Genomic DNA, 24,887 nt, shown 5'->3' with positions numbered 1-24,887 from the left:
GTCTGTGAAGGTTCTCAGTCATCCAGGTCATCGTAGTCAAAGGAGCTTGCAAAGAAAAGCGTCTGGACTTCTTTAAGTTGCTTGAAGACGTTTCTCGGATGAGAGGTGAAATGTCTTCAAGCCAACTTAAAGAAGTCCAGACGCTTTTCTTTGCAAGCTCCTTTGACTCTATGACTCACTATAATGGTGATACATTTTTGATTGAAGTTGGAAATTTCTTGACCATCAAAGATACATTAATGATGTAATTATCTACCTCCCTATTCACTCTGTCAACCAAGGTTAATGAGTTTTTTGTGGGGGATTTTTTTGGTCTTTTTTTCGTCTTATATTAAATCTCTCATTAAACTTAGTATCCTTGGTGTTTTTCCATGTGTCCTTTCTCACCAGAGATGTCCTTACCTCCAGGATCTGCATTGCTTTGCCAGGGTACTTTGCACTTGTGTGTCTGATAAGCAGGCAGCTAACTTCCCTACAGCCACGTCATCAGTCGCTGCAGTTTGCATGATGACCTGAGGCTGTTTGCTTTGGACTCGTGAAGCTGAATGTTGACACACTCTGACAAAGATCTGTCTCCCATCAGATGTCAACGAGGCAAATACAGGCGGCTTGGTTTCCAAGGCGATACACAAAAGTGGCTATGTGGCCCCTTATCTTGAATTGATGCTGGATGAGGTGTGTGTAACACCATATGTCTGAGGGCAGTATACATTGTGCTTGTAAGAGTGGTTTTATTGTGCTCACTAAGATTTGTGTTGGGAGTGAATGCTCTACAGTGTTTGTGTTAATGTCGAAAAGATGGCACTTGAATGTAAAGTAAGGGCGGGTGCTTAACTTGTTCAGTGTGAACCAACCATGTGTTGGGGGTCCACTAATAAAATGTCTGCATTAGAATCAAGATGGAAAAGACTGACACACTGGCTTATGACTCCACATTATTCCTGCTCTTGCAAGTAGAGGTGATACTGATGCATTGGCTTTGTGAATTGGAAGGAAAATGTTATATAGTGTTCATTTTCTTTTTCCAAATAACAATCTAAAAAGTCTGGTGTATTCAACCCCCTTTACTCAGACAACCCTAAATAAAATCCAGTGCAACCGGTTGCCTTCAGAAGTCACCTGATTAGTAAATAGTCCACCTGTCATACTTGAATCTCAGTATAAATACAGCTGTTCTGTGACAGCCTCAAAGGTTTGTTTGAGAATTCAGAATTGATTCAGTTTTTCATTTATATAGCACCAAATCACAACAACAGTTGCCTCAAGGCTCTTTATTTTATAAGTTAAAGACCCTTCAATAATACAGACAAAAGCCAACAATCTGATGATCCCCTATGAGCGAGCACCTGGCAACAGTGGGAAGGAAAAACTCCCTTTTAACAGAAGGAAGCCTCTGACAGAACCAGACTCAGGAAGGGGCAGCCATCTGCTGCAACTGGATGAGGGTGATGTGTGGAAGGCTGGACAAAAGGCATGCTGTGGGGGAACCCCCCCAAAAAAAGATTAATAATAACTAATGATTAATAGCAAATGGCATCATGAAGACCAAGTAACACACCACACAGTTCAGGGATGAAGTTGTGGAGGTTTTAAAAACGTATTCCAAGCTTTGAAAATCTCGCAGAGCATTGTGCAGTCCATTAAAGCAAACCTACCAAGATATGGTCATCCACCTAAACTGACAGTCCAGGCAAGGAGCACAAAGTAGAATTTCCAGTAGTACAACCACACCAAGCCTACAGTCAGAACTACAATGTTGCATATTACAAGCATATTTGTGTTAGAATGGCCCAAAGTCCAATAAATCCTATTGAGAATCTGTGGCAAGACTTGAAAATGGCTTTTCACAGACGCTGTCCCTCCAATCTGACTGCACTAGAGCTATTTTCACAAAGAGAATTTGGGGTGGAGCTTGTGTTGTCGTTGTTGTTATTTTGTTTTTGTTTTTTTGTTTTTATAGGAGGGACAATGTACATTAATAAACATTGCTGTAAATGTATCAGATTTAGCCATATGCTAATTTTTTATCTATAGTCACTGCCCAAATCTTAAAAGTAGATACTTAGCAGTTGAGAACTACCCCCAAAAGACTTGTAATTGCCAAAAATTAAAGGTTCAAAAAAAGAATTGGCTGAGGAGGGCTAAATACAAAAATTTTATTTTCTTTCCACTTCACAGTTATGGGCTACTTTGTGTCTATCACATAAAATACATCCGTTTGTGGATGTAACAAGAGAAAATGTTGAAATGTTCATCATCATCACTTTATTTCCAAAGCGCTTTAAAAACAACATAACAACTGACCAAAGTGTCAATGTAACAATTAATCAGCTATAACTTAATTCATAGAAGATGGCCAAACATTTGAAATGGTAACGGTACATACTAAGGGTAAAAATGTAAGACTGATAACAACTTACTCTTGGTTGAAAGCCAAGGAGAAAAGATGTGTTTTTCAATAAGTTTTAAAAGCAGCAAGAGATGGAACCTGTCTGACCTCCAATGGCAGGGCATTCCACATCTTAGGAGCCAAAACTGCAAAGACTGTCTCCTCTGGATGTATAAAATATCTTTGGGACAGTCAAAAGCATCTAGTTAGCTGAACTAAGAGCATGGGATGGTGTGCAAGGGTGAAGCAACTCAGAGAAATAACAAGGGGCAAGACTATTAAGAGATTTAAAAAAAAAAAATTGAGGTCAAAGCTTCATCTCATTGGAGATTTACATTCCTATCAGATCATTTTAGTCATCTTTTGCAGTTAAATGAAAACCTTTACCAAACACACAAACAAAAGGTGTTGGTAAAGGTGGTGTTAAATACCTCCAAACTGTTTCTTCTTCACTGTTAGCTTCCTACATTAGCTCTCCTGCTAACTCCTGTTGTCACATGTAATATAAAAACAGAATACATCAGTGCAAAAATAAGTACATTGTGACCAGTATTCCATCAGCTTTTGAATTTGGGTCGAGCTGATCTTTTATCCGAATGTCAGATAGGATTTAACCAATAACAGCGAAGTCCAAGCTAACACGTTCATTTGCTTTTATCTTTAATATTTGAGAAGAGAATACAGAGTTAGGTCCACAGCAATCTTTAATCCATAAATTTTGTTGTCTGAAAGTGACAGCCATAAAAACTAAAGTTAAAATGTGTGAGAAATTGAATTGTTTTGGTGTACTGTGAGCAGTCGATTGAATATTTGACTTTTCCATGAACATCTTGAAGATAAATGGACTTTGTTTGGCCTGTAGTGCAGCGATAAGAAGAGAGCTTAAATGTAAGCACATCAATAAATTGAGCATACTTTACCTGCTTAGCACCAGAGGGAAGCAGGAGAGCACTGGCTGATCGCACAAATATATAAATAGGCTGCGATAGTCACTGCCACCTTTACTATATCCTCTCCCAGCTGTGGATTTTAGTAGTAGTGGTAAACTAACCCTAAGTGTATGAGATGGTGGAACTTAAAAAAAATCTGCAGCCTTAATTTCAGTGTTCATATCAAAGCCAAGCCACATAAACAGCTTGGTCTGTCTTATTTGTGTACAAATTGCTCTACTGTTCAGTTGCCTGATAATACAAATGATGCAATCTATTTATATTTTGTAGGTCAAGTTTTCTGTCATATTGCTGCAAAGGGTTGAATGCAGGCAGGGAAAGTAACCATCCTCCGCTAAAAGTGCATCACAGGGATTGAGAAACTGAACTAGATTTACTTGGGCTTCAATTTGGTTTGGGGCTTAATGTCAGCAGTACTTGCATGATCACTGCAGACACACTTAAACTACAGTGAGTCTTGAATGTATACATTTTCAGAAGGATTTTTTCTGGCTTTATTTTTTTTTGGGGGGGGGGGGGACTTGATACATCTAACTGGTTAATTAATTACTCATTCAGAACATCGAGCAGTAAGAACTAGGACAGAAAAAGCAGACTCTCTATATTATTTGACTTTTGCTCATCGGAAGAATAGCAGGTTGCTGTTGCACATATACAGTGAATGTGCAGAGGTTTAAAATGTGCTATGTATAAAACATTGTATGCTGTCTGGAGAGTACAGTTTGTTAATATAGGAGGATAAATTCAGGTCATTTAATCATTTACACACCATGTGAAGGCCAATTGTTCTATAGCATACCAACCTGTGTAAACTGTACTAAAACTGTTGTCATGTGCCATCAGTATGTGCCGTGTTGCTCTTATGCTCTTTGTGCTTCAGCTTAACATTCCAGTCTCAGACTCAGGCTCTTTCCTCCTTAAACCCCTTGGCTACCTTCAGCCTTCTTTCCATCATCCACTCCTGTTCCTCCCTACATCGCCATGGATGGTACAGTCCGAGAGAGAGAGAGATAGTGAGAGAGAGAGAGAAAGCAGGAATGCAAGAACAGAAGAGAGAGAGAGAGAGAGAGAGAGGAGGGGGGGAAAGCAGCCATGCATTAAGTTATTTTTTAAATGACGGCGATCAGAGCAGAGGAGTAGGCCGAAGCAGGGAGGGACTAATAGAAGTGCACGAGGCGGGTTCACAGCTCTCCTGACCGTCTCATTCTCCTCGCTCATTGGTCAGGGGGGGTCCCTAGCTTCATATCACGCAAAACATGGGTGACCCTTCTTGCCAGCAGCCTTTGAAGCAATTGTGACAGCTGTCATCACTGTGTATGTCAAAACCTGTCAAGTTAGCTTCATCCTTGAATTGGAGATGCATCTGCAGGGAGACTTCTGAAAAGCCCCCAAGAATAGGATTAAAAAAAAATAAAAATCTGAAAATAAGGGTGTGGATGACAACTATAGTGTATAAAATTACTCCTACCTCATCCCCTTTTTTGTGCTTTAAGAGAGTAAATGTTATTAATGAATTTTAACTTGGGAACTTAAACTTCACTTTTTAGCATTGACAAAACCCTCTAAAACATTTGTAGGAAGTCCTGATTGGATACTTATTGAAGAATAGCTACTGGTATCAATTACACAGCAGATAGGAATCGGTCTGCGTGCATCTGCTCTCTGAATGCAACACATCAGCAGTGGAACGTCTGTGAAATATGAAGTGTTACAGATTGCTGGCTGGTTTGTGCAAGAACTGCAGCTATAGTGGTTTATAAAGAATGTGCATGGGTAAAAGGAAACAGGTGTGAGGATGTCTTTGTGCAAGTGTGTTTTCTCGTGATGCCATCTTTATGAGGGCCTAAATGTGTTTCAGATATTTAAGACAAAGGATTAATGCTAATGGGAACAGTTCGGTTAAGCAAGGTTTTCATTGCCGAATGTTAAGCTGTACAGTAATGTGTTTTAGAAGGAAGCCGGTGAAAGGTTGTAGGCCTTGGTGGCAGAAGTATTTCTGAGTGTGGGTTTTTAAACCGCTAGAAATCTCTTTCCTCAAGCCATCGAGTCAGATGATGATCTGACTTGATGCAGCTCTTTGGCTGACAGCTGCCCTCACCCTTTGGGCAGCACCACCACTGCACTAATGGAGGAAGAAGGTGACAGGAGAGGAGAGTTAGGATGAATAGAATAAAGGACAACAGACAAAACCTTATTGCATTTGAAGTGAATATGAACTATGGTAGAAGGAGTCACAGGCACTGCCAGAGACTCCCTCTCTCAGGGAACACCAATCTAATCAGTGCTTGTGGCTTCACACTGAACAATCTTGATCTTGAAAAGAATCTGCAGGCCTGGGTCACACTAGTATGCTTTGAGAGTTCGGCCTGACCCTAACCACAGATTGGTAGTCCTGTGTAGCACTGTGAGAGGTTCAGGGTAGGACATTTTAATAGATAAATCCTGGGACAAAATTCAGACAGTGTCAAATTTAGGATGACTGTCTCATGCTGTGAGCCCTGGTTTGACCCGTGTCGACTAACAAACCAATAGGAATGCAGCGTGAAGTGCAATGCTGATCAAAAGAGATTGGCACTTAGAACGGGTGTGAGTAAACCATATAAAACAATGATTGCGATTCCTCCAGAGTAGAAAATCCAGTTGAGTTGCTGCAGTAGAATGTTTTGTGTATGGCCTCCAGCTCTTTTTCTTTCTCACTAAGTAATAACGGCGTCTTGGCACCAATTCAGCAAATGCGTCAAATGCGATCGCTTGCCTAAGTTTAAATGATCCATCTTGTAAAATGTGGCCTGAAGTGAACTTGCATAATTATTGTGCTTAAGCACCTTAGGAGATTTGACAGTTAAGCTGGCTGCTAGTAACCTTACACCAGGCTTGATTTACCAGTATTCAGTCATACTTCATATTGTAATGACAATTCTAAAATGGTTGGTTTTCTCTGCACACTCAGATTCACACATTTTGTTGTGTTTTTTTTGTGGGAAGTAAGAATTATTGAATTGATTGAACAGACCACTTTTACTCCAAGATGTGGAAACTGGAATCACATATGTGTCTGCACATATTTACAGACACATACTCATTTACTTCATGCATATAATAATGTAAAACCATGCTCTAATTTATGTATTTCTTATAATCTGTGGAGCAGGTTGATGTCAAATGTTTATGCTTCTGTAACTTAGAGTTATTGATTTGCCAGCTTAAGAGCTTATAATTCATTTTCAGCACATACTATTTAGAATTAGGTTAGCCTGTACTGACATTTCCTCATATGCAGAGAAAACCAGATGGAGTTCCCGTCTGTTTACTGGAGGAAACCATTTTGAAGGACATAGCTGTTGGCTAAAAGCTCATGATGTCTGTCGTGTGTATGACTGAGGCTGCTTGTGTATATATTTCCTTAGTTTTTCTGGAAAAGCTTGCACAGATATACAGAGCTGTTCCACTTCTTTTTAAAGGTTAACACACTGCCAGCTTCAGTACCCCTCTATCTCACACATCTAGTGCTATTCTCACACACGCATTCCTGAAACGATTTACTACGCCCTCAGAGATGAATGCAGCGCCCACCCTAACACCCAGATACACACCCAAATCCCCCGAGAGGCTGTTTTTGACATGTGACACAGAAGCTGTAAACAACTACAACAATGGCTATGTTTTAAAGTAAATGTTAAAACAAGGAAAGCCTAAAGCAAATGACATTAATCCAGTCTGCCTGTCTGTCCACCCACATATAAATTTCTTTCTCTTTTTATCTCTGCATGCTACACATTAGGGTCAAAATTAGCCTTGAAAGCCCATCCTACTGCATCCTTTTAATTTGCACTAAATGCCGTCTTTCTGTCTTTCCACATGTTCCCGTTGACCTCGATCCTCCCAACATCATCAGGAGTCAGTCCAAGGTAACGGCACACAAATACACACACAGACATTTTCAACACTAATTCCATGGTTGTGAATCATCTGTTTTAAACAAAGGCACCGCTGTACTACTTCAGCTCAGTTTCTGAGCTGTGTGCAACCATACAGGCAGCGATATAAAGTAATGATTTGTAAAACCATTATTGCCAAAATGGTTTGTTTAATTTATGAACCTTTATTTTAATCCTGAGGCAATACTTGTTCCCTAGAAACTGAATGTTTTTTCCGACTGGTTCTCTTTGCTGTGTGTGATTATTTTTATCGTCGTTTGAGACTTGATGGTCGCTATGATTACACAATTTGAGCATTTGAGCATTTAAAAACACAATATACACCTTTTTTTTTTTTTTTTACTGTGGTGGCTTGTGCGACTACATATTCCAGTATAACATGTCATGGTGGTGCTGTTTTGTCTGTGTGTTTACAGGTTTTTGCCTATGATTATTGTTTCTGGTCCATGGATGAGACAGATAAGGAAAAATTTGCAGGTATGTAAATTTTTATTTTAATCATTCAAAAAGAAATTGCATTAAAATATCACTACCAGATGTGTTAACTAAATATATACTTCAGTTATACCGACTATGTCTGTTTGTGCCACTTAACTGCAGGTCAGGAGGTGGTGTTCCAGTGCCTTGGGGAAAGTCTTCTCCACAATGCCTTCCAGGGCTACAATGCCTGTATATTTGCCTATGGACAAACTGGTAATTTACACTTGGACAACTCACATATTTATGGTGAATCTTATTTTATGACAGAGCGTCTAACTTAACAACAGGGGTTGGTTACAGTATGTGGCAGATTTCTATCTATATTTTATTGCCTTAAAGCTTTTTAGGAGTGTCTTTGTGGACTACCACTTGTACCGACTTGCATTTCTTCAGTACAAATAAGACACAGAAGTTAAAATACATGCACATGTTTCAGATATCTCATGTCCCATAATGTGTAGAGCGCTTATCATACTTTTACTTTACATATAATCTTGACCCTGCGACAGCAAGTTGGAGCTCATAAATTGATCCACTGTCTACACATGAGTCATAATGAGTCGAACCTTTTACTTGTTTGTCAGGTGAAATCATTCTTTAATAATTTCACAATCGTACCATCATTACTTTGTGTGTTAGTGGCAGTGTTTTGTATCAGCTGCCACAAAGACAAGAAATTATTTTACATTTAACTATATCTGCTGCAGTCAGTCTCCTGAAATTGGAGTATTTGTCTCCGTGTTTGCAGGCTCGGGAAAGTCGTACACTATGATGGGCTCAGTGGATCAGCCAGGGCTGATACCTCGACTGTGCAGTGCTTTGTTTGAACGGACACAGAAGGAACAGCGGGAGGAGGAGAGTTTCACTGTTGAGGTCTCCTACATGGAGATCTACAATGAGAAGGTCCGAGATCTGCTCGATCCCAAAGGGTATGATTTCATTCCTCAATCAGCCCTTTTACAAATGTGTGGGTGGTTTCGTTTTTCATTTGAAAGGTGTGGCAGCTCTGATAAATCCTAAACAATTCAGTAGTTGCCTTTGGTTGAGTTCCCTTCCACGAGCCAAATTTAAATCAATAGAGTATTAGATTTACAGAACGTTTGTCTTTCGTCTCATATCCTTATAATGCAGATTCTGCCTTTCTAATATTAGTATCCTATTAAACTAGATTGAGCATCTTAGAGCTGACTCACTGTAAAACCCACAAAGGTTGTAACAGCACCAGCAGGTGTAGAATTACATCAGTCTTCGGTGTATTTTCAAATGCAAACTCATTTTTACATATTTAAAAGACTGTAAACACAGGCACTGAAGAATAAGAACACATTTAAATTTATTGTTCAGTTTATTAATAAGTTGATTCTTAGAAAATGCATGTGAAACTGTTTTGAAAGTGTAGAATTGTTCAAGGCATTCTTCAAGCAAAAATGATTGAAGATATTCTGCATTTGACTTTATTGTATATTGAATATCTGGAGAGTTTGACCTGCATGTCAGGCACAACCCCTGAAATTGTTCTTGGAGAAACATTGATAGAAAATGTTTTATATTTCTAATATTTTAGACGCTAAATGTTTTATTTCCAAATAATTTGAAAAAAAAAATGCACATTAATAATGATAATGACAATTCCAATAAACTAAAATACATCTGCTGTAAGTCTACTTTTCTGGTAAATGACCAGCTTGCAGCTCTGCTCTAACATAAACTCAGATTAGCTGATAAATCAGTGAAAGTCTGTCATTTGTTCTGGATCCACCAGCTGCTGTGGTCAGTGCATAAAAAGATTTGCATTCTGCCCTGCAGTCACTGTTTTTGTCCGGTTCGTGTCCAGCAGGTCAGCTGTAAATCAGGACCCCAGGCCTGTGCCTGCTGTCCCAGACACTATAACCTTTGACCTTCACTCACTGCATGACTTTTAACCTCAATAAAACGGACCAAAGACTAGCAGACCATCTGACTGCCATATGCGCTCTGCTGTGGGTCAGATAATGATGAAGTTCTTAGATCTGCGGCAAGTTAGAATTGGGGTCAGAGAGCCAAGTGCTCACAAAGTGTGAACTGTGCACTGTGGACTTCTATTGGTTACCAGAGCAAGCCTAGCCTCTACTGCCTCCCCTGCTTGGACATCATTGTTCAAGCATTGGATGCAATTGGTCACGAGTGACCATGTTGCGTGTCTTTGTTTTAAACCTCATTTTCTTCTATGCCCAGGGGTAGGCAAACACTGCGGGTGAGAGAACATAAAGTTTTGGGTCCATACGTGGATGGCCTGTCTCGACTAGCAGTGGCCAGCTACAAGGTAAAAACAATTCACTGAACAAAAAAACCTTTCATGCATTTATGTCACCTACTACCCCAAACATCCACCATGCAGCACTGCACCACACATCCTGTCTGATCAGTTCTTCAGATTTTCTGTGACACCTGAACAGAGTTTCTTGCTGCCATTTCCTCTCACCGTCCTCTTTGAGTATTTATATCACTTGAAGTACCAAATGTTAGTAGTCTCACCAACCAAATCAAAAATGGTGATAACATTTTGTTGTTTTATATTGTGATTTTCAGGCGATTCAACCGCACTAGTTATAAATTATAATCATTATAAAATATAAAAATAGGCGAAGAATATGCTGTGTAATTTATGGCCATGTTGACAACTATTCTTTGGAGTGAGGTAAAGCACGTTCAAATTAAAGTGAAACAAACAATTTTATAATTTACAGCTAAACGTCATGGTTACAGTATCTCTGCATCCATCCATCCTCACTCATGAACTTGTCACTGCATAAGTATTAAAGGTTGGAGTTTGAGCTTTGTAATGATGCTTGTCGCATTTTCTCTTTTATGTGACAAAATAGTGATTTTTATGAAGACATGGCAAAATATTTTAGCATTTTCTTTTTTTAGTACAATACTGTCATGTAATCTGTTTTTGAAATTAAAGCAAAATGGGAAACTATGAAAATGATTGTATTGTTTGTTTATTGTGTTTTCTTCCTTCAGGACATCGAGTCTCTAATGTCAGAGGGCAATAAGTCACGCACTGTCGCTGCTACCAACATGAATGAGGAGAGCAGTCGATCGCATGCAGTCTTCAACATTATTCTCACACACACACTCAAAGATTTAAAGTCTGGGGTAAGATATAACAACACAAACACACACATGCTCACACAAGACTGGTCTGTTATTTATAAAGATGACTAGTTAACATCTGTTCCAACTTGGATTCAAACCATGTTCCCTCAGTCCCCATGCCATAATCTCATCCCTGCACCATCAAGCTGCTGCATCATCCACCCACTTCTAAGCTCTCAAATATGCTCTACACTGTCTAGCCACATCAATCACACATAGATTTTCTTCAAAAGGCCTGCAAGGATTTGCCGGGCACGAGAAATCTAAAGCTTTAGAAATGATTGAGACTTTACTTTTTAATCATTATGATTGCTGAACTTTTTTTGGGGTGCGATAATGTTTCTGCTATTTTTAATAATATCTAAACCACAAGAAAAAAGAAAGCTACCAAAAGGGATGATGTCAGCTCCGCCATGTGACCAGGCACTCTTAAGAAAAGACTTAAATGACTAATTCTCCGTCCTGACTGACCCACTTAGTCTCTCCTGATCCTTGCTCTTATTTCCAGCTAGAGTTGCTACCAGCAAGTCCTGTTAATAATTCACAGACATGACTGTGAGTTTGTCAGTTGATACAGCCTGCTCTCCTTTCAAGTCACGCCCAGAGTCAGTCACTGAGTTGGCCAGACAATTCGCCGGTAGGTTCATCAAGCTGAACAAAGTCTAACAGACAGCAAACGCATAAACTGTGTAGTCAGTGAGTGAATCACTTAGCTGACACATCCTTCTGCTACTTTTAACACTATATTTTATTGTCCCGTCATAAGTGAACATCAGATTAAAAATCTCTACTGGTTTGTGTTATTCCAAAGAACACAATTTTGACCATTCAGTGCAATTTGAGTAATTTTGTTTCTGTTTTTGCCGTGCTGACTGCAATATTTAGGTTGCTTTGTGATCCTCTGACTAGCAGAGCATTAGTCATTAGGGAGTTGGACTCATGGCACTTAAACCCTGTTAGGCAGTGGTAAGCAGTATTTCTGAGACCCTGAGAACACCATTTAAGGTAGTCAACTTCAATATTCAACACGTATTTAAGCTTCCAAGTTTCTTCAATCTAAATATATAATCTGTCCCCAGTTTTAAAGAAATACTGACCGTTGATCTTTGAATTGGAGCTCATCTCCGCCCTCAAATGACGCAGCCTGTGTTGGGGGCAGGTTAATAAGAGGCAACCTTTGACAAGTAGCAGAATCACCTGTTGCTGGATGAGTCATTCTGACACTCAGAATCTTGTCACTGGTTTTCCTTTCAGTATCCTGTCCTGTTTGGACTTTTCAGCCACGCTTTCAACTCAAAGGTCAAATTTGTTTGCGCTTTGGCCATGTGTACCTATCTATATCTCAATGGTTTCCTGATGTTTCTCTGTGTCATAAAACACTTTGCAGGCTGTGTAGTATAATGCAGAGTTTTTAAAATGTATTCCAGCAGTTGTTTTTTGCACTGCAGAGTTGACCCTATTTCTTACCATGTGTATCTGTGTGTTGATGCCCCGACACTCGTTTTATGAGCAGACACATTACAGCATTACATTTGTTACTGACTCGAGTATCAACTCCCCTGCTTTAATAATAAAGTCTTTTCCTCTTTTTACTATTCGAATAGCTAGTTAGATGTTAAGACTCGAACAAGACAAAAGTGTCAGGGTACTGTAGACTTTTGTTTTTATCTCCAAGTCTTATATTTCCGGGCTACAGATCCTATCGTTGATGATGTAGTAAGGAGCTAAAATTACTGAATTACAAAAGGTTGTGGCTTCTCATGTGGTAGTGCTATTCAGTCATCAGCTTTGCCTCCCCGCTCTCTGTAGCTGTCTAACATGACTTCTCAGTTCAGGGCATTATTTAAAAAAGGTCTAGTTTTCTGTTCCGGATAAACATCTCTTGTTTGTTTAACAATTTGCTCAGTCCTGGGGGATCTACACTTGTGCTGGTGTGAGGCTGATCTGTATCACTTGTCCCTGAGGGTGAGCTTTATCTCATAAGCGAGTCTTTTCAGAATTCAAGTTTGAGTTTACTTTAGCTGAGATTTCAAGGTGACAATGCAATGCAGCTGTTTAAGATTTAAGATTGAACTTATCCGCTTCTCAAGATAAGGTTGCTTTGCTTTCCAAGCACAATGAAAACCCCTTTAACAAATGTTTATTTTATAGTAACACATACACATTCTCACAACTACAAACAAACTGCTGCGAAATGTAGTGTAGAAAAAATGTAGAAAAGCTTTTCTGTATGTAATAAAAGAACACATGTAACAGAACACATGGCTAAAGTTAGCTTATTATGATTTTCCTTATTTTCTTACATTTATATATCCTGATAAAATAGGTTACAATAGTGTATTCTCATATTAGTCATGGTTGTATTTCTAACCATGACATCATCTTATATGCTCGAAATCCTTCTTAGCCGAGATTTCAGATTGCCCTAAACTCTGTTTCAGAGGGTTTTTTCCTGCTCAGGTGCAGCTCGGCCAGTGAGCATAGCAGCCCCTACGGCAGGGGTGGGCAACTCCAGGCCTCAAGGGCTGGTGTCCTGCAGGTTTTAGATGTCATTGATCCAACACAGCTGATTTAAATGGCTTGAAGTTCTCCAGACGCCTGGTAATGAACTAATCATTTGATTCTGGTGCGTTGACCCAGGGTGAGATCTAAAACCTGCAGGACACTGGCCGTTGAGATCTGGAGTTGCCCACCCCCTGCCCTATGGCCTGTTGTTCAGACTTTGGTTGTTTTTTGTTCTTGTTTTTTTTTTTTTTTTTTTTTGAGAGTCAGCCGTTCAGAAAAGACAGAAACACAAATAACAATATTGGTAATACTGTCAGATATATAGAGCATCAGTTTTTTTGTTTTTCAGCTTCTAAGTTGCTTCTAATGGCTTAAAGCAGCGGTCCCCAACCCCCGGGCCACGGACCGGTACTGGTCCGTGAGTCGTTTGGTACCGGGCCGCGAGAGTTGAGGCTTGGGTGTGAAATTTATGGTTTTCAAGGTTGCTATTGTTTTTTAGCATTGTTTTTTAAAATCTTTTTTATCATTAACTCTGTTAACCCTGGGTCTTTTCCTCCATGTTATGAATAAATCTTCTGTTTTTTTGGCACCGGTACTGGTTTTAGTTTGTTGTATTTATCCGCGACACCTTAAAGACTGGTCTGTGAAAATATTGTCAGATATAAACCGGTCCGTGGTGTAAAGAAGGTTGGGGACCGCTGGCTTAAAGGATGCTAAAGTCGCTTGTTTCAGACAGTAGGCGAACCAGATTCAATAAATCTCCAAGAATAAAAGCTAAAAATCCTCATAGTTGGTCAGCTTTAAGTCTCAATAGTCAAGCTTGTTGAAATGTTGAACGACTTGTAAAGATTTTGATGAAAGTTTAGAATCAGAAAAAATGATGAATATACACTAAAAAGAGAGAGCTTGTTTTTGTTTTAATTCAAACCAGTGATGTCAAAGAATAGTTAGGATGGTGTTTGCTGAAATTTTGCTTTGCAGTCCAGAAGAGCCTAAAGGTCACAACACTGAAACTAAAGCAGTAGAAGGTTAAGTATATTCGGCTTCACCCGTAGCACAGTGTGAATCATGTAATGAATTTGGCATTTTGTGCACTGGGGTTACTCTTCTGGTAAGGGAGCAGGTAGTCTCATCTTGTGAAGTTGGCTTGTTGAGTCTGCAAGGCTGCAACTGAAGTGGAGTAGTGTGGACTTGATAGAGATTTATGGAGTTATGTGGGAGTGGGAGTGAACTAGTTCTTTTGCAAGAACACCATTATCATTGTATCTGTGTGCACATTCAGCCAAAACCTTTTGGAGGCTCGACATAAGAACACCTGGTAAAGTTCAGACATGTCACACCACAGATCATCAGCCGCTTAGCTGATCAGTAATTGCATGACATTGTATGCGACTTTGTTAAAACATTGATGTGTGCAGAAAAGCAAGGTGGCTTGACAAGTGCACAGTTGAGACACACGGAGGACTGCATCTGCTGATATTTAGCTGATGGGCTGCTTTGGCTTGTCAGCAGGTGTTGATCAGGTGTTAGATTCAGCCTTGTCAGCTGCTGACCTGTCACAATCAGGAGTGGATGTGGCATACAGATAGAGATGTGATATCCACCTCTTCAACAGCCCTTGGGAAGACACAGAGGGAAACTGTCATCAAGACACTGAAAGATAACGGTGTGCTCTGGTTGGTAGAATTACAAGAATAAGAAGGATAGAAGACAAGAAAGGATATTGCTCAGTTAAACTTAAAAGCATACAGAAATGTGTTCAGGTAGTAGCTGCTTAAAAATCAGCCTCCTTAAGGGTTATTAGAGATTTGTCAGACCCCTTGTGGGTCAGTGTTACTGCTTTCTGAAGTAAGTGAAGTTAATTCAGATGTGCCTAATCATCTTTACTGCAACCCCTGGATATGTTGTAAACCAGCCTGGGAACACCATGGCTTTTTGTTCCATTGCTTGTTACACTGGGGAAAAAACATCAGTGGAAAGTCAGAGAAAGGAGGGAAAAAAACCTGAATACATTTTACAGTGGACAGAAACACCAACGCGGGTTGCAGGACCCTGCTAGAGCATCTCTAGTGCATAAGGCATCATGGATGCAGCAGCAAATGGGACAGTAATCAGACTTTATTTTCCTTTTTGCTCTTTCTGTATCTCTGTAGACGAGTGGGGAAAAGGTGAGTCGGCTGAGCCTGGTAGACTTGGCTGGAAGTGAGCGAGCAGCAAAGACTGGAGCAGCAGGAGAGCGCCTGAAGGAAGGAAGCAACATCAACAAGTAATGAAGCAATTAAAGCATGGAGACAGAGAAACAGTACATAAACAGTTTTTTAAATGTTTTCCCAATAAAGGTTAAATATTTCTTCCAAGGTCATTCAAGCCTGACGTTAAAGTATCTCAACACACAAGCAGACAGAGAGCTACATGATTGCTATCAGTCCATCAGCTGGTCTCTTCTCTTTGTGTTTGCAAGGTCCCTCACTACTCTGGGTCTAGTGATCTCAGCTCTGGCTGAACAAGGAACTGCCAAGAACAAGACCAAGTTTGTTCCTTACAGAGACTCTGTTTTGACATGGTTACTGAAGGTATGATAAACATAAACGACCACCTGAGCAAAAAACATTTTATAGCATTTTTTCCTCTATATTTTAGTTTTTTCTTTTTTTCCCCCCTTATGAATTCTCCAGGACTGCCTGGGAGGTAACAGTCGGACAGCAATGGTTGCTACTGTGAGTCCAGCGGCAGACAACTACGAGGAGACGCTGTCGACACTACGTTATGCCGACCGAGCAAAGAACATAGTTAACCATGCTGTTGTTAATGAAGATCCCAACGCTCGCATCATCAGGGAGCTCCGAGAGGAAGTCGAAAAACTACGAGTGCAACTGACACAGGCAGAGGTGAGAGATCTTCACAATCTAAGCAATCACCGTGTTGAAGTATTTGCCTCACCTGCTTGTCATGTGCTTTATTATCGCCAGTCTTTGAAAGCTCCAGAGCTCAAAGACCGTCTGGAGGAGTCCGAAAAGTTGATTCAAGAGATGACGGTCACGTGGGAGGAGAAGCTTCGCAAAACTGAGGAGATTGCGCAGGTGAGACGCACAAGAAACATCAAATGTAATTGATTTTGTTTTTATTCAGTGTAATAATTACAGTGCACAGTGTCTTTATTTTCTCAAACTGCATCATTCAGATACTTTAAAAGCTGAAAGTCTGATGTGTTTTGTGTGTGTGTGCGTGCGTGCGCGCGCGTGTGTGTGTGTGCGTGCGTGCGTGTGCAGGAGCGTCAGAAGCAGCTGGAGAGTCTGGGTATTTCTCTTCAGTCTTCAGGGATTAAAGTTGGAGACGATAAGAGTTTTCTTGTCAACCTTAATGCTGATCCTGCACTCAATGAACTGCTTGTGTACTACCTGAAGGTTTGCATGAACACACAGACACACACAGAGTCCCCATCATGCTTTACCTAATGCCTTCTAAAGTATTATTCCTGACTCTTTTTTTTTTTAAACCAGAGTTGTGTAACTGCAGCTTAATGAGCGATCAGTCTTTGTCCTCTAAAAACTAAATTTGATCAGATGTGTAAGAGATTTTTTTTTTTTTTTACACAGTTTGAATCATAGAAACTGAAGTTTCATTTTTCTTAATAGCAAGCTGAAGAAGAACCAGTTGTCATGTGACTTGCACTGGGTTTTGAAAACGCTTAAGAGGAAATTTCATTCATTTATACGAAACCTGAAAGGCAACCAGCTGTTATGGAAACATAATAATGTTGCTGTTTGATGGGCTCGATTAGAACAGATAAAGTTTAAGGAGTAAAATTTAGATCAGTTGTGATTGTAATTATAACTGGAACATCCCATAGATTTGTGATGTGTTCCTCTAGACAGGCTCTTTATTCCCCTTTTGTTTGGGTCAGCTGATTGTAACATGTTGAACATCTCAGGAACACACAAAAGTGGGCTCAGCAGACTCCCAGGACATTCAGCTGTGCGGGATGGGTATCCAGGCAGAGCACTGTGTCATTGACATCACAGCAGAGGCAGCTGTGATTCTCGCCCCCTACCGCAACGCTAGGTAAGGAACGCAAACGTAACACAAACAAAGTTCAGAGAATTACACTGCAAGGTTTTAATTGGGTAACTTTGGATTAAAATTAGGGTTTTTAAAGTTCTAAAGGTGGTTTATTTCTCAGCAGGTTATATTCAAAATAAGAGATCAGCACACACAAAACCACTGCCCACTGGCCAGCTGGCTTCTCTCACCAGCCTCAGTGCACAGAGAGAGAGTCAGTAGTTTTCAGCAATCATTCTAAACCTTGTATTTTTCCCTTATTAACTTGTGACCAGTGGAGTGAAATTTATATCCTGATTCTTTTTCCCCCCCCTTCCTGCTGGCTACAGAAACACATAGTCCTTTTTCTGGTTGACCTTTATGTGGAATTTAGAGGTCAGCCTACTTATCTGTTGCTCTCAAATAGTTCGGCACCATCAGTTGGGAAAAGGTGCTAAAAGAGTTCTAAATTGCATAAGGATATCTTTATGCTACACAAACCTATATACATACTTTATTTCTCCTGTCTCATACTGACTGCTTTATATCTAGTAAGACTGCAGCAAATATGTTGCTAAACTGCTTGTAATATGCATTTGGCTTCTTTTTATTTTACTAAAGTTATAGCTGTCTTTTCTAAAATATACAATTTGTCACCCTTGTGCAAAAATGTCTAGTTTATGTGAACACACTTGTAACTACACTGGGAAACATTAGGTTGACTTATTTAGTTAATAAACGCCTTTGTGTGAGCGTTGCTTATGTTAGAGTAGTTAAGTTTAGTTTTACTCTGTATTTGTCAGGGACCGTTCACAAAAACATTCTCATGAGAGAAACAATCCCTTGTGCTAGATTTAGCTACTACCTAATTGTATGTGCAGTTCCTGGCTGGTACATCGGTGTTAAATAAGCTATAAAATACAAATACACGTCCAACATGTAAGATTACAAAGTAAAGCCAGATAAGAAAAAGATGTCCTGGTTATTTGGAACTTGCTACATTATACAGGCCCTATGCTGATGAGGCTAAACATAGTGTAGTTAACCCCACCAGGGTTAAAGTCCTCTTACCAAAAGAGATGTTTTCTTCAGTCGGTTACTTCAGCTTCTGTTTGAGGTTCTTTAAAAATATAAATGCAACTCCCAACTATTGTCACCATTTTTTTTTAAACAGGACGTGTGTTAATGGCTCTCCAGTAACCAGTGCTCTGCAACTCCACCATGGGGACCGAATCCTCTGGGGAAACAACCACTTCTTTAGGTAACCGCTGTTCTTTCTATTTAATTTATATTTTAAGTCTTTAAAAAACCTCCCATCAATCGGTTTGGGCTATTTGTTAAAGTTACATAAAATATTTTTGAGTCATGGATAAATGCATTTAACTCACTTTCAGGATCAACCTGCCTAAGCGGCGCTCTCGGGCTGCTGATGATGAAGAGGGTGAAGGTGGCGTGATGAAGAACAGTGGTAGCAGTGAACAGCTGGATGCAGATGGTGATACAGCCAGTGAAGTGTCCAGTGAAGTCAGCTTCTCGTATGAGTTTGCCCAGACAGAGGTCATGATGAAAGCCCTGGGCAGCAATGGTAAGATGTGTTAGGACACTATTATGGAAAACAGCATGTCTTTTTCACTTCCTGTCTGACTTCTCAACGTTGTGTCAATTCAGACCCCATGCAGGCAGTCCTCCAGTCTCTGGAGAGGCAGCACGAAGAGGAGAAGCGGTCTGCTTTGGAGCGACAGAGGCAGATGTACGAGCAGGAGCTCCAGCAGTTGCGTAAGAAGCTCAACCCAGAACGCCTGTCCACAGGTCAGTCTGGAGGGCCAACAATTGGGCAGCAAGGTCCAGGACAGCAATCTCACTATCGCAGCATGGAGAGGCTCAGTATAGGAGGGATGAGCCATTCAAGCAGTGCTCAGAGCAGACTGAGGCAGTGGAGTGAGGACAGGTGAGTTTCTTTGAATTTTAGGAATATGCATAATGTGCTGATTAATACCAACTTGGTTTTCCTAATCCATCCGTTCGCCTGTCTCCCTTCATGTTGTTTTCCACCTGTTGTCCTTCTGCAGGGAGGCTGTGTTGGTGAGGAGTCTTCGGAGGTTGAGGGAGCAGATAGTCAGGGCGAACCTCCTGGTACAAGAAGCCTGTTTCATTGCAGATGAGCTGGAACGTCACACAGAGTACCGAGTCACTCTGCAGATCCCATCAGACAACCTTAATGCAAACCGCAAGGTCGTAAACACAAACATGAAGACCTTACATGTGGGTGACCTGTCCTCTGGTGTTCCCAAAAGCTTATAAGTATGTCTGTGTGTAGAGGGATGCAGTGCTCAGTGAACCAGCGATCCAGGTTCGAAGACGGGGTCGGGGCAAACAGATCTGGAGTTTGGAGAAGATGGAGAACCGTCTGGTTGACATGAGAGAGCTGTACCAGGAATGGCAGGACTACCACTTAAATAATCCAGACGACCAGGTGAGTTAACAGCCATATGCCACCATGATAGCTTCATTGTAAACTTATTGGGAATCTTATAAAGTCACACATAATAAGCACATCTCTAACATTTACCTATTAAAATTTTCCTTGTCCAGGCAATGTGTCCATATTTACGCCGAGCGGACCCGTTTTTTGACGAGCAAGAAAACCACAGTCTGATCGGCGTCGCCAACGTCTTCCTTTCCTGTCTTTTCTATGACGTCAAACTGCAGTACGCTGTTCCCATCATCAACCAGAAAGGAGAGGTAGAACACAATTTGTCACCAGTTTAATTCCTTAATTTCTTCTTATAGAAGTAGCCCTGACTTACAGAAACAGTCTCTAGACTTGGTATGGTATTATGCTTTTCACTGTGACTCAGGAAGAGTTTCACTGAGATCAGAATTTAAAAGTAAAAGTTTGCATGATATTCAGGGAATTGTGTTGGTAAAATGTTAAAAGATTGATAGCAAAAATTGACTCCAGGAAGCTGATGTAAACTTTCAGCTGATTTTCATGATTGCATTTGAAATCTGAGTGGTGAATGAGCAGCTATAGAATAGAACAGCCAGAGATACAGGAAGTCTTTGGGGACAAGGAACAAATTCTGGGAAAATTTTACATGCTGTTCTCTTATTCAAGTCCGTAGTTTTATTCATGAAGTCTATTAAAACAGCTTTGCATCTTTCCCTGTTCAAAAAAAAGTATTTTTCTTATACTAAAGGCTAAAGGATGTTTTCTTGCTGCGTTTAGGTTGCAGGTCGCCTTCATGTGGAGGTGGTAAGAGTTGGAGGAGGCTTAGAGGATAACATGGCTGGAGGAGATGAGCCTGACAACAACCAGGACATTGAAGTTCAGGATCGCAAACTGGTCTGCATGGTAAGACTCATAGCTCATCAGAAAATTTAGTGCATTCAGACCATCTGAATCTTCCCAATACTTCCTGGACTATTAGGTATGTTTAGTTGGCATCTCATTTTTCCCGTTTGTCATCCACAGATTAAAATCCTGCAGGCTACTGGTCTTCCTCAGTACCTGTCCAACTTTGTCTTCTGTCAGTATTCTTTCTGGGACCAGCCTGAGCCTATCATCGTGGCTCCCGAAGTTGACACGTCATCCTCATCACCCAGCAACAAGGACCCACACTGCATGGTGGTGTTTGACAGCTGCAAGGTAAACATGGGAGGGAAGACGAGAATTTCAAGTTTTGCAACAAATCAAGAAGCTTTCCTGAGCGGTGTCTATTTTGATTTCTAGTTGTGTGAAAATGTGTTGTGGATTGGTCTGAATGGCACTTGTTTTTTGGGGGCTTATGTAGGAGCTGGCTGTGTCCGTAACTGAGGAATTTATCGAGCACCTTACAGAAGGGGCAGTCGCCATTGAGGTGTACGGACACAGACAGGCTGATGCTGGAAGAAACCCCGCACTGTGGGACCTCAGCATCATCCAAGCTAAGACACGCACATTACGAGACAGGTAGATATAACAGAAAGAGTACATATAGATTCTTGTTCTGCAAGGAGCACAGGTGTGCAAACGGTGTCTGATTTTGTAGATGGAGTGAGGTAACACGTAAGCTCGAGCTGTGGATTCAAATCCTGGAGATAAACGAGAATGGAGACTTTGTTCCAGTGGAAGTGGTACCTGCCAGAGATGTGCGGACCGGAGGAATCTTCCAGCTTCGGCAGGTGAGGATGACACATCACAACAAAAACAGTCAACCTGTTTGAATCAGAAAACTGGAAAAGCGGGCTTCTAAATATTCTAACTAGTGTCTTGTCTTCTTAATCCTCCTCAACCTTCTCCTCATACTCCTTTAGGGTCAGTCGAGAAGAATCCAGGTGGACGTGCGCTCAGTTCAGGATTCTGGCACTATGCCCCTGATCGCAGAGATTGTGCTCGCTGTATCAGTGGGCTGTGTGGAGATCAGAAACACCACAGCAAACCAGGAAGCAGATGAGATGGACAGTTATCAGGTAGACCACTCTGTCTACAGTGTGATTTACACTTTCATTGAGTCATAAATTACCTTTGAAGTAGCTGACTTGAAGAAGAAGATGGAGTGATTAACTGAGTTGTTTGGTGGACAGGAAAGAGACCTGGAACGGTTACGGCGGCAGTGGTTAGGTGCTCTCACCAAGAGACAGGAATACCTTGATCAGCACCTACAGAGCCTGGTTAGCAAAGCAGGTAAAAATACGTAGATTAGTATGCAAAATATTGATGTGCACAGGTATTTAACAACTGTTTCTGATCCTAATTCACAGTTACAGCAATTTACACTTTGCAAGTGGAGTAAGGTGAATGAAATGTTTAATGCATGCATGTTTTGTACAGAAAAAACAGAAGATGACATGGAGAGGGAGGCGCAGCTCCTTGAATGGCGTTTGACTCTAACTGAGGAGAGAAATGCTGTAATGGTGCCCTCTGCTGGCAGCGGCATTCCTGGAGCACCTGCTGAATGGTACCGCCCATTAAATGATGTTCTTATTGAAAACAGCTGAAGCCCCTGTGAGCCTAAAGCTGCAGCTTCAGACTGCTTTAAACGCTCTGTATCAAACCGCTTTAAAATTTTAAACGGCTCTTTGTGATGTCAGTGAGCGCAGATATCCCTAATATGGTCATATAAGGCACACACTCTGGTTTAAACACAGAAGTCTCATCAAACCTTCTGTTTGCAGTTTGTAATAACTTGGCTTGAATGGAGCTAAAGTATCTTGTTTGAACTGAGGAGGTGCATGTAGGCCAATTGCAAAGGATTACTGTCTGAGAACAGAAATATCGAGCTGGAAATTAGCATTCATTATAACATTTTAAGACACAGAGGTTTAAGCAACATTTTTTTTTTTTTTTTTAAAAAGGGTTCCTCTGCCTGGCATGGAGACTCACATCCCCGTCCTCTTCCTCAATCTCAAACGTAAGTCAGTCATTTGCAAAATTGTGCAGAATCTCACAAAGTGTTTATCTTTTTATATAAGTTAATTTGAAATATCTTTGATTCCCCAGCTGATGACCTCAGCTCTCAAGACCAGTTTGAAGTTCCAGAGGCTGGAGGCTGGGATGCTATCTTGAATGGAGAGGATGAGGATGACTTTTTTGATCTACAGATTGTCAGACACTACGATGGAGAGGTGAGGATAAACCTGTAATTCTCATAAAGGAGGCCTTTTCATTAGAAACCCTTGTAGTAACTGAGCTGTTCACTCCACAGGTTAAAGCAGAGGCATCCTGGGACTCCACTGTCCATGAGTGTCCTCAGCTCAGTCGAGGGGGATCATATCCTGAGCAGCGTGTCTATCTGACCATACGGGTGGTGGTCCAGCTTAGTCACCCTGCTGACATGCAGCTGGTGCTGAGAAAAAGGATCTGCGTCAATGTTAACCCGGGCCGCCAGGGATTTGCCCACAACTTTCTCAGAAGGATGTCAACCCGCAGCACCGTACCTGGCTGTGGGGTCACCTTTGAGGTGGTTTCCAACATACCTGGGGTAAGGCCAATGGGAAGAAGCATTGTTTTGCCAAGCATATTATTAAACATGTTGTTAATCTTTATGATGCTTTGTCTCCTTAGGATGCTCCTGGTTCAGAGGACAGGGAGATGCTGGCCCGACTCGCTGCAAGCGCACACAACAGCCAGTCAGGCGATGATGAAGCTGCCATTGAGAAATACCTCCGGAGTGTCCTGAGTCTGGAGAACATTCTGACACTGGATAGACTCAGACAGGTAGGTGGAGATAAATAATAGAGCTGTAGATTGAATTTAAACCCACATTATGAATAGGCAGGCATTCATCCAGTCACACAGCTTTTTTTTTTTTTTAATTGATGATCTTCTAATATTTTCTTCTAATATATACATTAAAATACTGTGTTTTAGGAAGTGGCCGTGAAGGAGCAGTTGACTAGCAGAGGGAAGAGTAACAGACGGAGCATAAGCTCTCCTTCTGTTAACAGGGTAAAGCATGAAATATAGTGGCAGACCATCATAGCACAGATGGCATTACATTTTATTGCAATAAGATGTGATGTTTCTCAATATATATATATTTTCTTGGCTGTCCCTTCTGTCAGCTGTCTGGAAGTAGACAAGACCTGTCCACAACCTGCCTGCTGGACGATAAGGTAATACCCACTGTTCAACAGCACAAAATCATGTGTTTCTGTTTGTGTAACTGCTGGAGTGTTGCCTGTGCAACGTTGGAAGCTCTCTTCATTAGCGTGCATAAAGAGAGCTAGGAGAGCTGTGTTATTATTGCATGAAATCAAAAACTTTACCTCTTTGTATTTAACACTGCATTCAGTTATTAAATAGACCCGATAATTATGTGGTCATTTAATTTACTTAGTTTAATTAATAAAAGAACTTTTTTCTGTATCTACTAGGGGTGCAACGATATTCGTATCGATATTGAACCGTTCGATACAGTGCTTTCGGTTCAGTACGCATATGTATCAAACAATACAAAATTTGTAATTTATTTTATCAACTTTCCTTCTGACAATGCTGTCTGTGTTGAGCGCTCAGTGAATCTGCGTTTGACTACTCCGCCTAGGCTGCACTGTCGAGCGCAGATCCACTGAGCGTTCAACACAGACAGCATTGCCAGAAGGAAGAGCGCAGGGGAGACAGAAGTTAAGCTCTCCTTGCAACATGGCAAATTGAACCTCCCCCACCCTCATTCAGATCTTGCGTTTGGAATTATTTTGGTTTTCATGTGACGTATGACCCTGAAGGTAAGCGCGTCATGGACTAAAGTGAAACAGTATGTTGGATGTGCCACGCAATGCTCAATTACATGGGTGGGAACTAGTGTGTTAGCGCAGTTAGCTCGTTAACGTGTTGGCCGTCTAGCCCCACCACGGGTGATCAGGGGTAGCTCGTTAACGGAGATTTGCCGTGTTGTGGCCTTAACATCATTTCAACGAGATTAACGCTAACAGCACTAGTGGGAACACAACGAATATGACTGC

The 24,887-nt window shown here is 40.9% G+C and overlaps 1 protein-coding gene across 8 annotated transcripts in view; it reads left to right on the top strand.

The window, feature by feature from the left end:
- The window catches only part of kif13ba (kinesin family member 13Ba), a 54,915-nt gene that overhangs the window by 13,636 nt on the left and 16,392 nt on the right, over nucleotides 1-24,887 (top strand). For all 8 annotated transcript variants that reach the window (XM_013909458.1, XM_013909455.1, XM_013909459.1 and 5 more), the window contains 31 exons: nucleotides 7,235-7,247; nucleotides 7,694-7,754; nucleotides 7,878-7,970; nucleotides 8,506-8,686; nucleotides 9,972-10,059; nucleotides 10,764-10,898; nucleotides 15,557-15,669; nucleotides 15,865-15,976; nucleotides 16,079-16,291; nucleotides 16,373-16,483; nucleotides 16,673-16,807; nucleotides 17,335-17,465; nucleotides 18,616-18,702; nucleotides 18,836-19,026; nucleotides 19,110-19,389; nucleotides 19,511-19,673; nucleotides 19,759-19,914; nucleotides 20,034-20,183; nucleotides 20,671-20,796; nucleotides 20,917-21,090; nucleotides 21,236-21,393; nucleotides 21,473-21,605; nucleotides 21,738-21,893; nucleotides 22,008-22,107; nucleotides 22,255-22,381; nucleotides 22,779-22,834; nucleotides 22,924-23,048; nucleotides 23,129-23,404; nucleotides 23,488-23,640; nucleotides 23,794-23,871; nucleotides 23,988-24,038. In XM_013909458.1, coding sequence (XP_013764912.1) covers nucleotides 7,235-7,247; nucleotides 7,694-7,754; nucleotides 7,878-7,970; nucleotides 8,506-8,686; nucleotides 9,972-10,059; nucleotides 10,764-10,898; nucleotides 15,557-15,669; nucleotides 15,865-15,976; nucleotides 16,079-16,291; nucleotides 16,373-16,483; nucleotides 16,673-16,807; nucleotides 17,335-17,465; nucleotides 18,616-18,702; nucleotides 18,836-19,026; nucleotides 19,110-19,389; nucleotides 19,511-19,673; nucleotides 19,759-19,914; nucleotides 20,034-20,183; nucleotides 20,671-20,796; nucleotides 20,917-21,090; nucleotides 21,236-21,393; nucleotides 21,473-21,605; nucleotides 21,738-21,893; nucleotides 22,008-22,107; nucleotides 22,255-22,381; nucleotides 22,779-22,834; nucleotides 22,924-23,048; nucleotides 23,129-23,404; nucleotides 23,488-23,640; nucleotides 23,794-23,871; nucleotides 23,988-24,038 — 4,126 coding nt within the window. The remainder of the gene's footprint in view (nucleotides 1-7,234; nucleotides 7,248-7,693; nucleotides 7,755-7,877; nucleotides 7,971-8,505; nucleotides 8,687-9,971; nucleotides 10,060-10,763; nucleotides 10,899-15,556; nucleotides 15,670-15,864; nucleotides 15,977-16,078; nucleotides 16,292-16,372; nucleotides 16,484-16,672; nucleotides 16,808-17,334; nucleotides 17,466-18,615; nucleotides 18,703-18,835; nucleotides 19,027-19,109; nucleotides 19,390-19,510; nucleotides 19,674-19,758; nucleotides 19,915-20,033; nucleotides 20,184-20,670; nucleotides 20,797-20,916; nucleotides 21,091-21,235; nucleotides 21,394-21,472; nucleotides 21,606-21,737; nucleotides 21,894-22,007; nucleotides 22,108-22,254; nucleotides 22,382-22,778; nucleotides 22,835-22,923; nucleotides 23,049-23,128; nucleotides 23,405-23,487; nucleotides 23,641-23,793; nucleotides 23,872-23,987; nucleotides 24,039-24,887) is intronic.

The sequence above is a fragment of the Pundamilia nyererei genome, unplaced genomic scaffold (assembly GCF_000239375.1).
Source record: "Pundamilia nyererei isolate P.nyererei 1_Seehausen unplaced genomic scaffold, PunNye1.0 scaffold00025, whole genome shotgun sequence".
Classification (NCBI taxonomy): domain Eukaryota; kingdom Metazoa; phylum Chordata; class Actinopteri; order Cichliformes; family Cichlidae; genus Pundamilia; species Pundamilia nyererei.
This window is presented reverse-complemented; position numbering and strand designations above follow the sequence as displayed.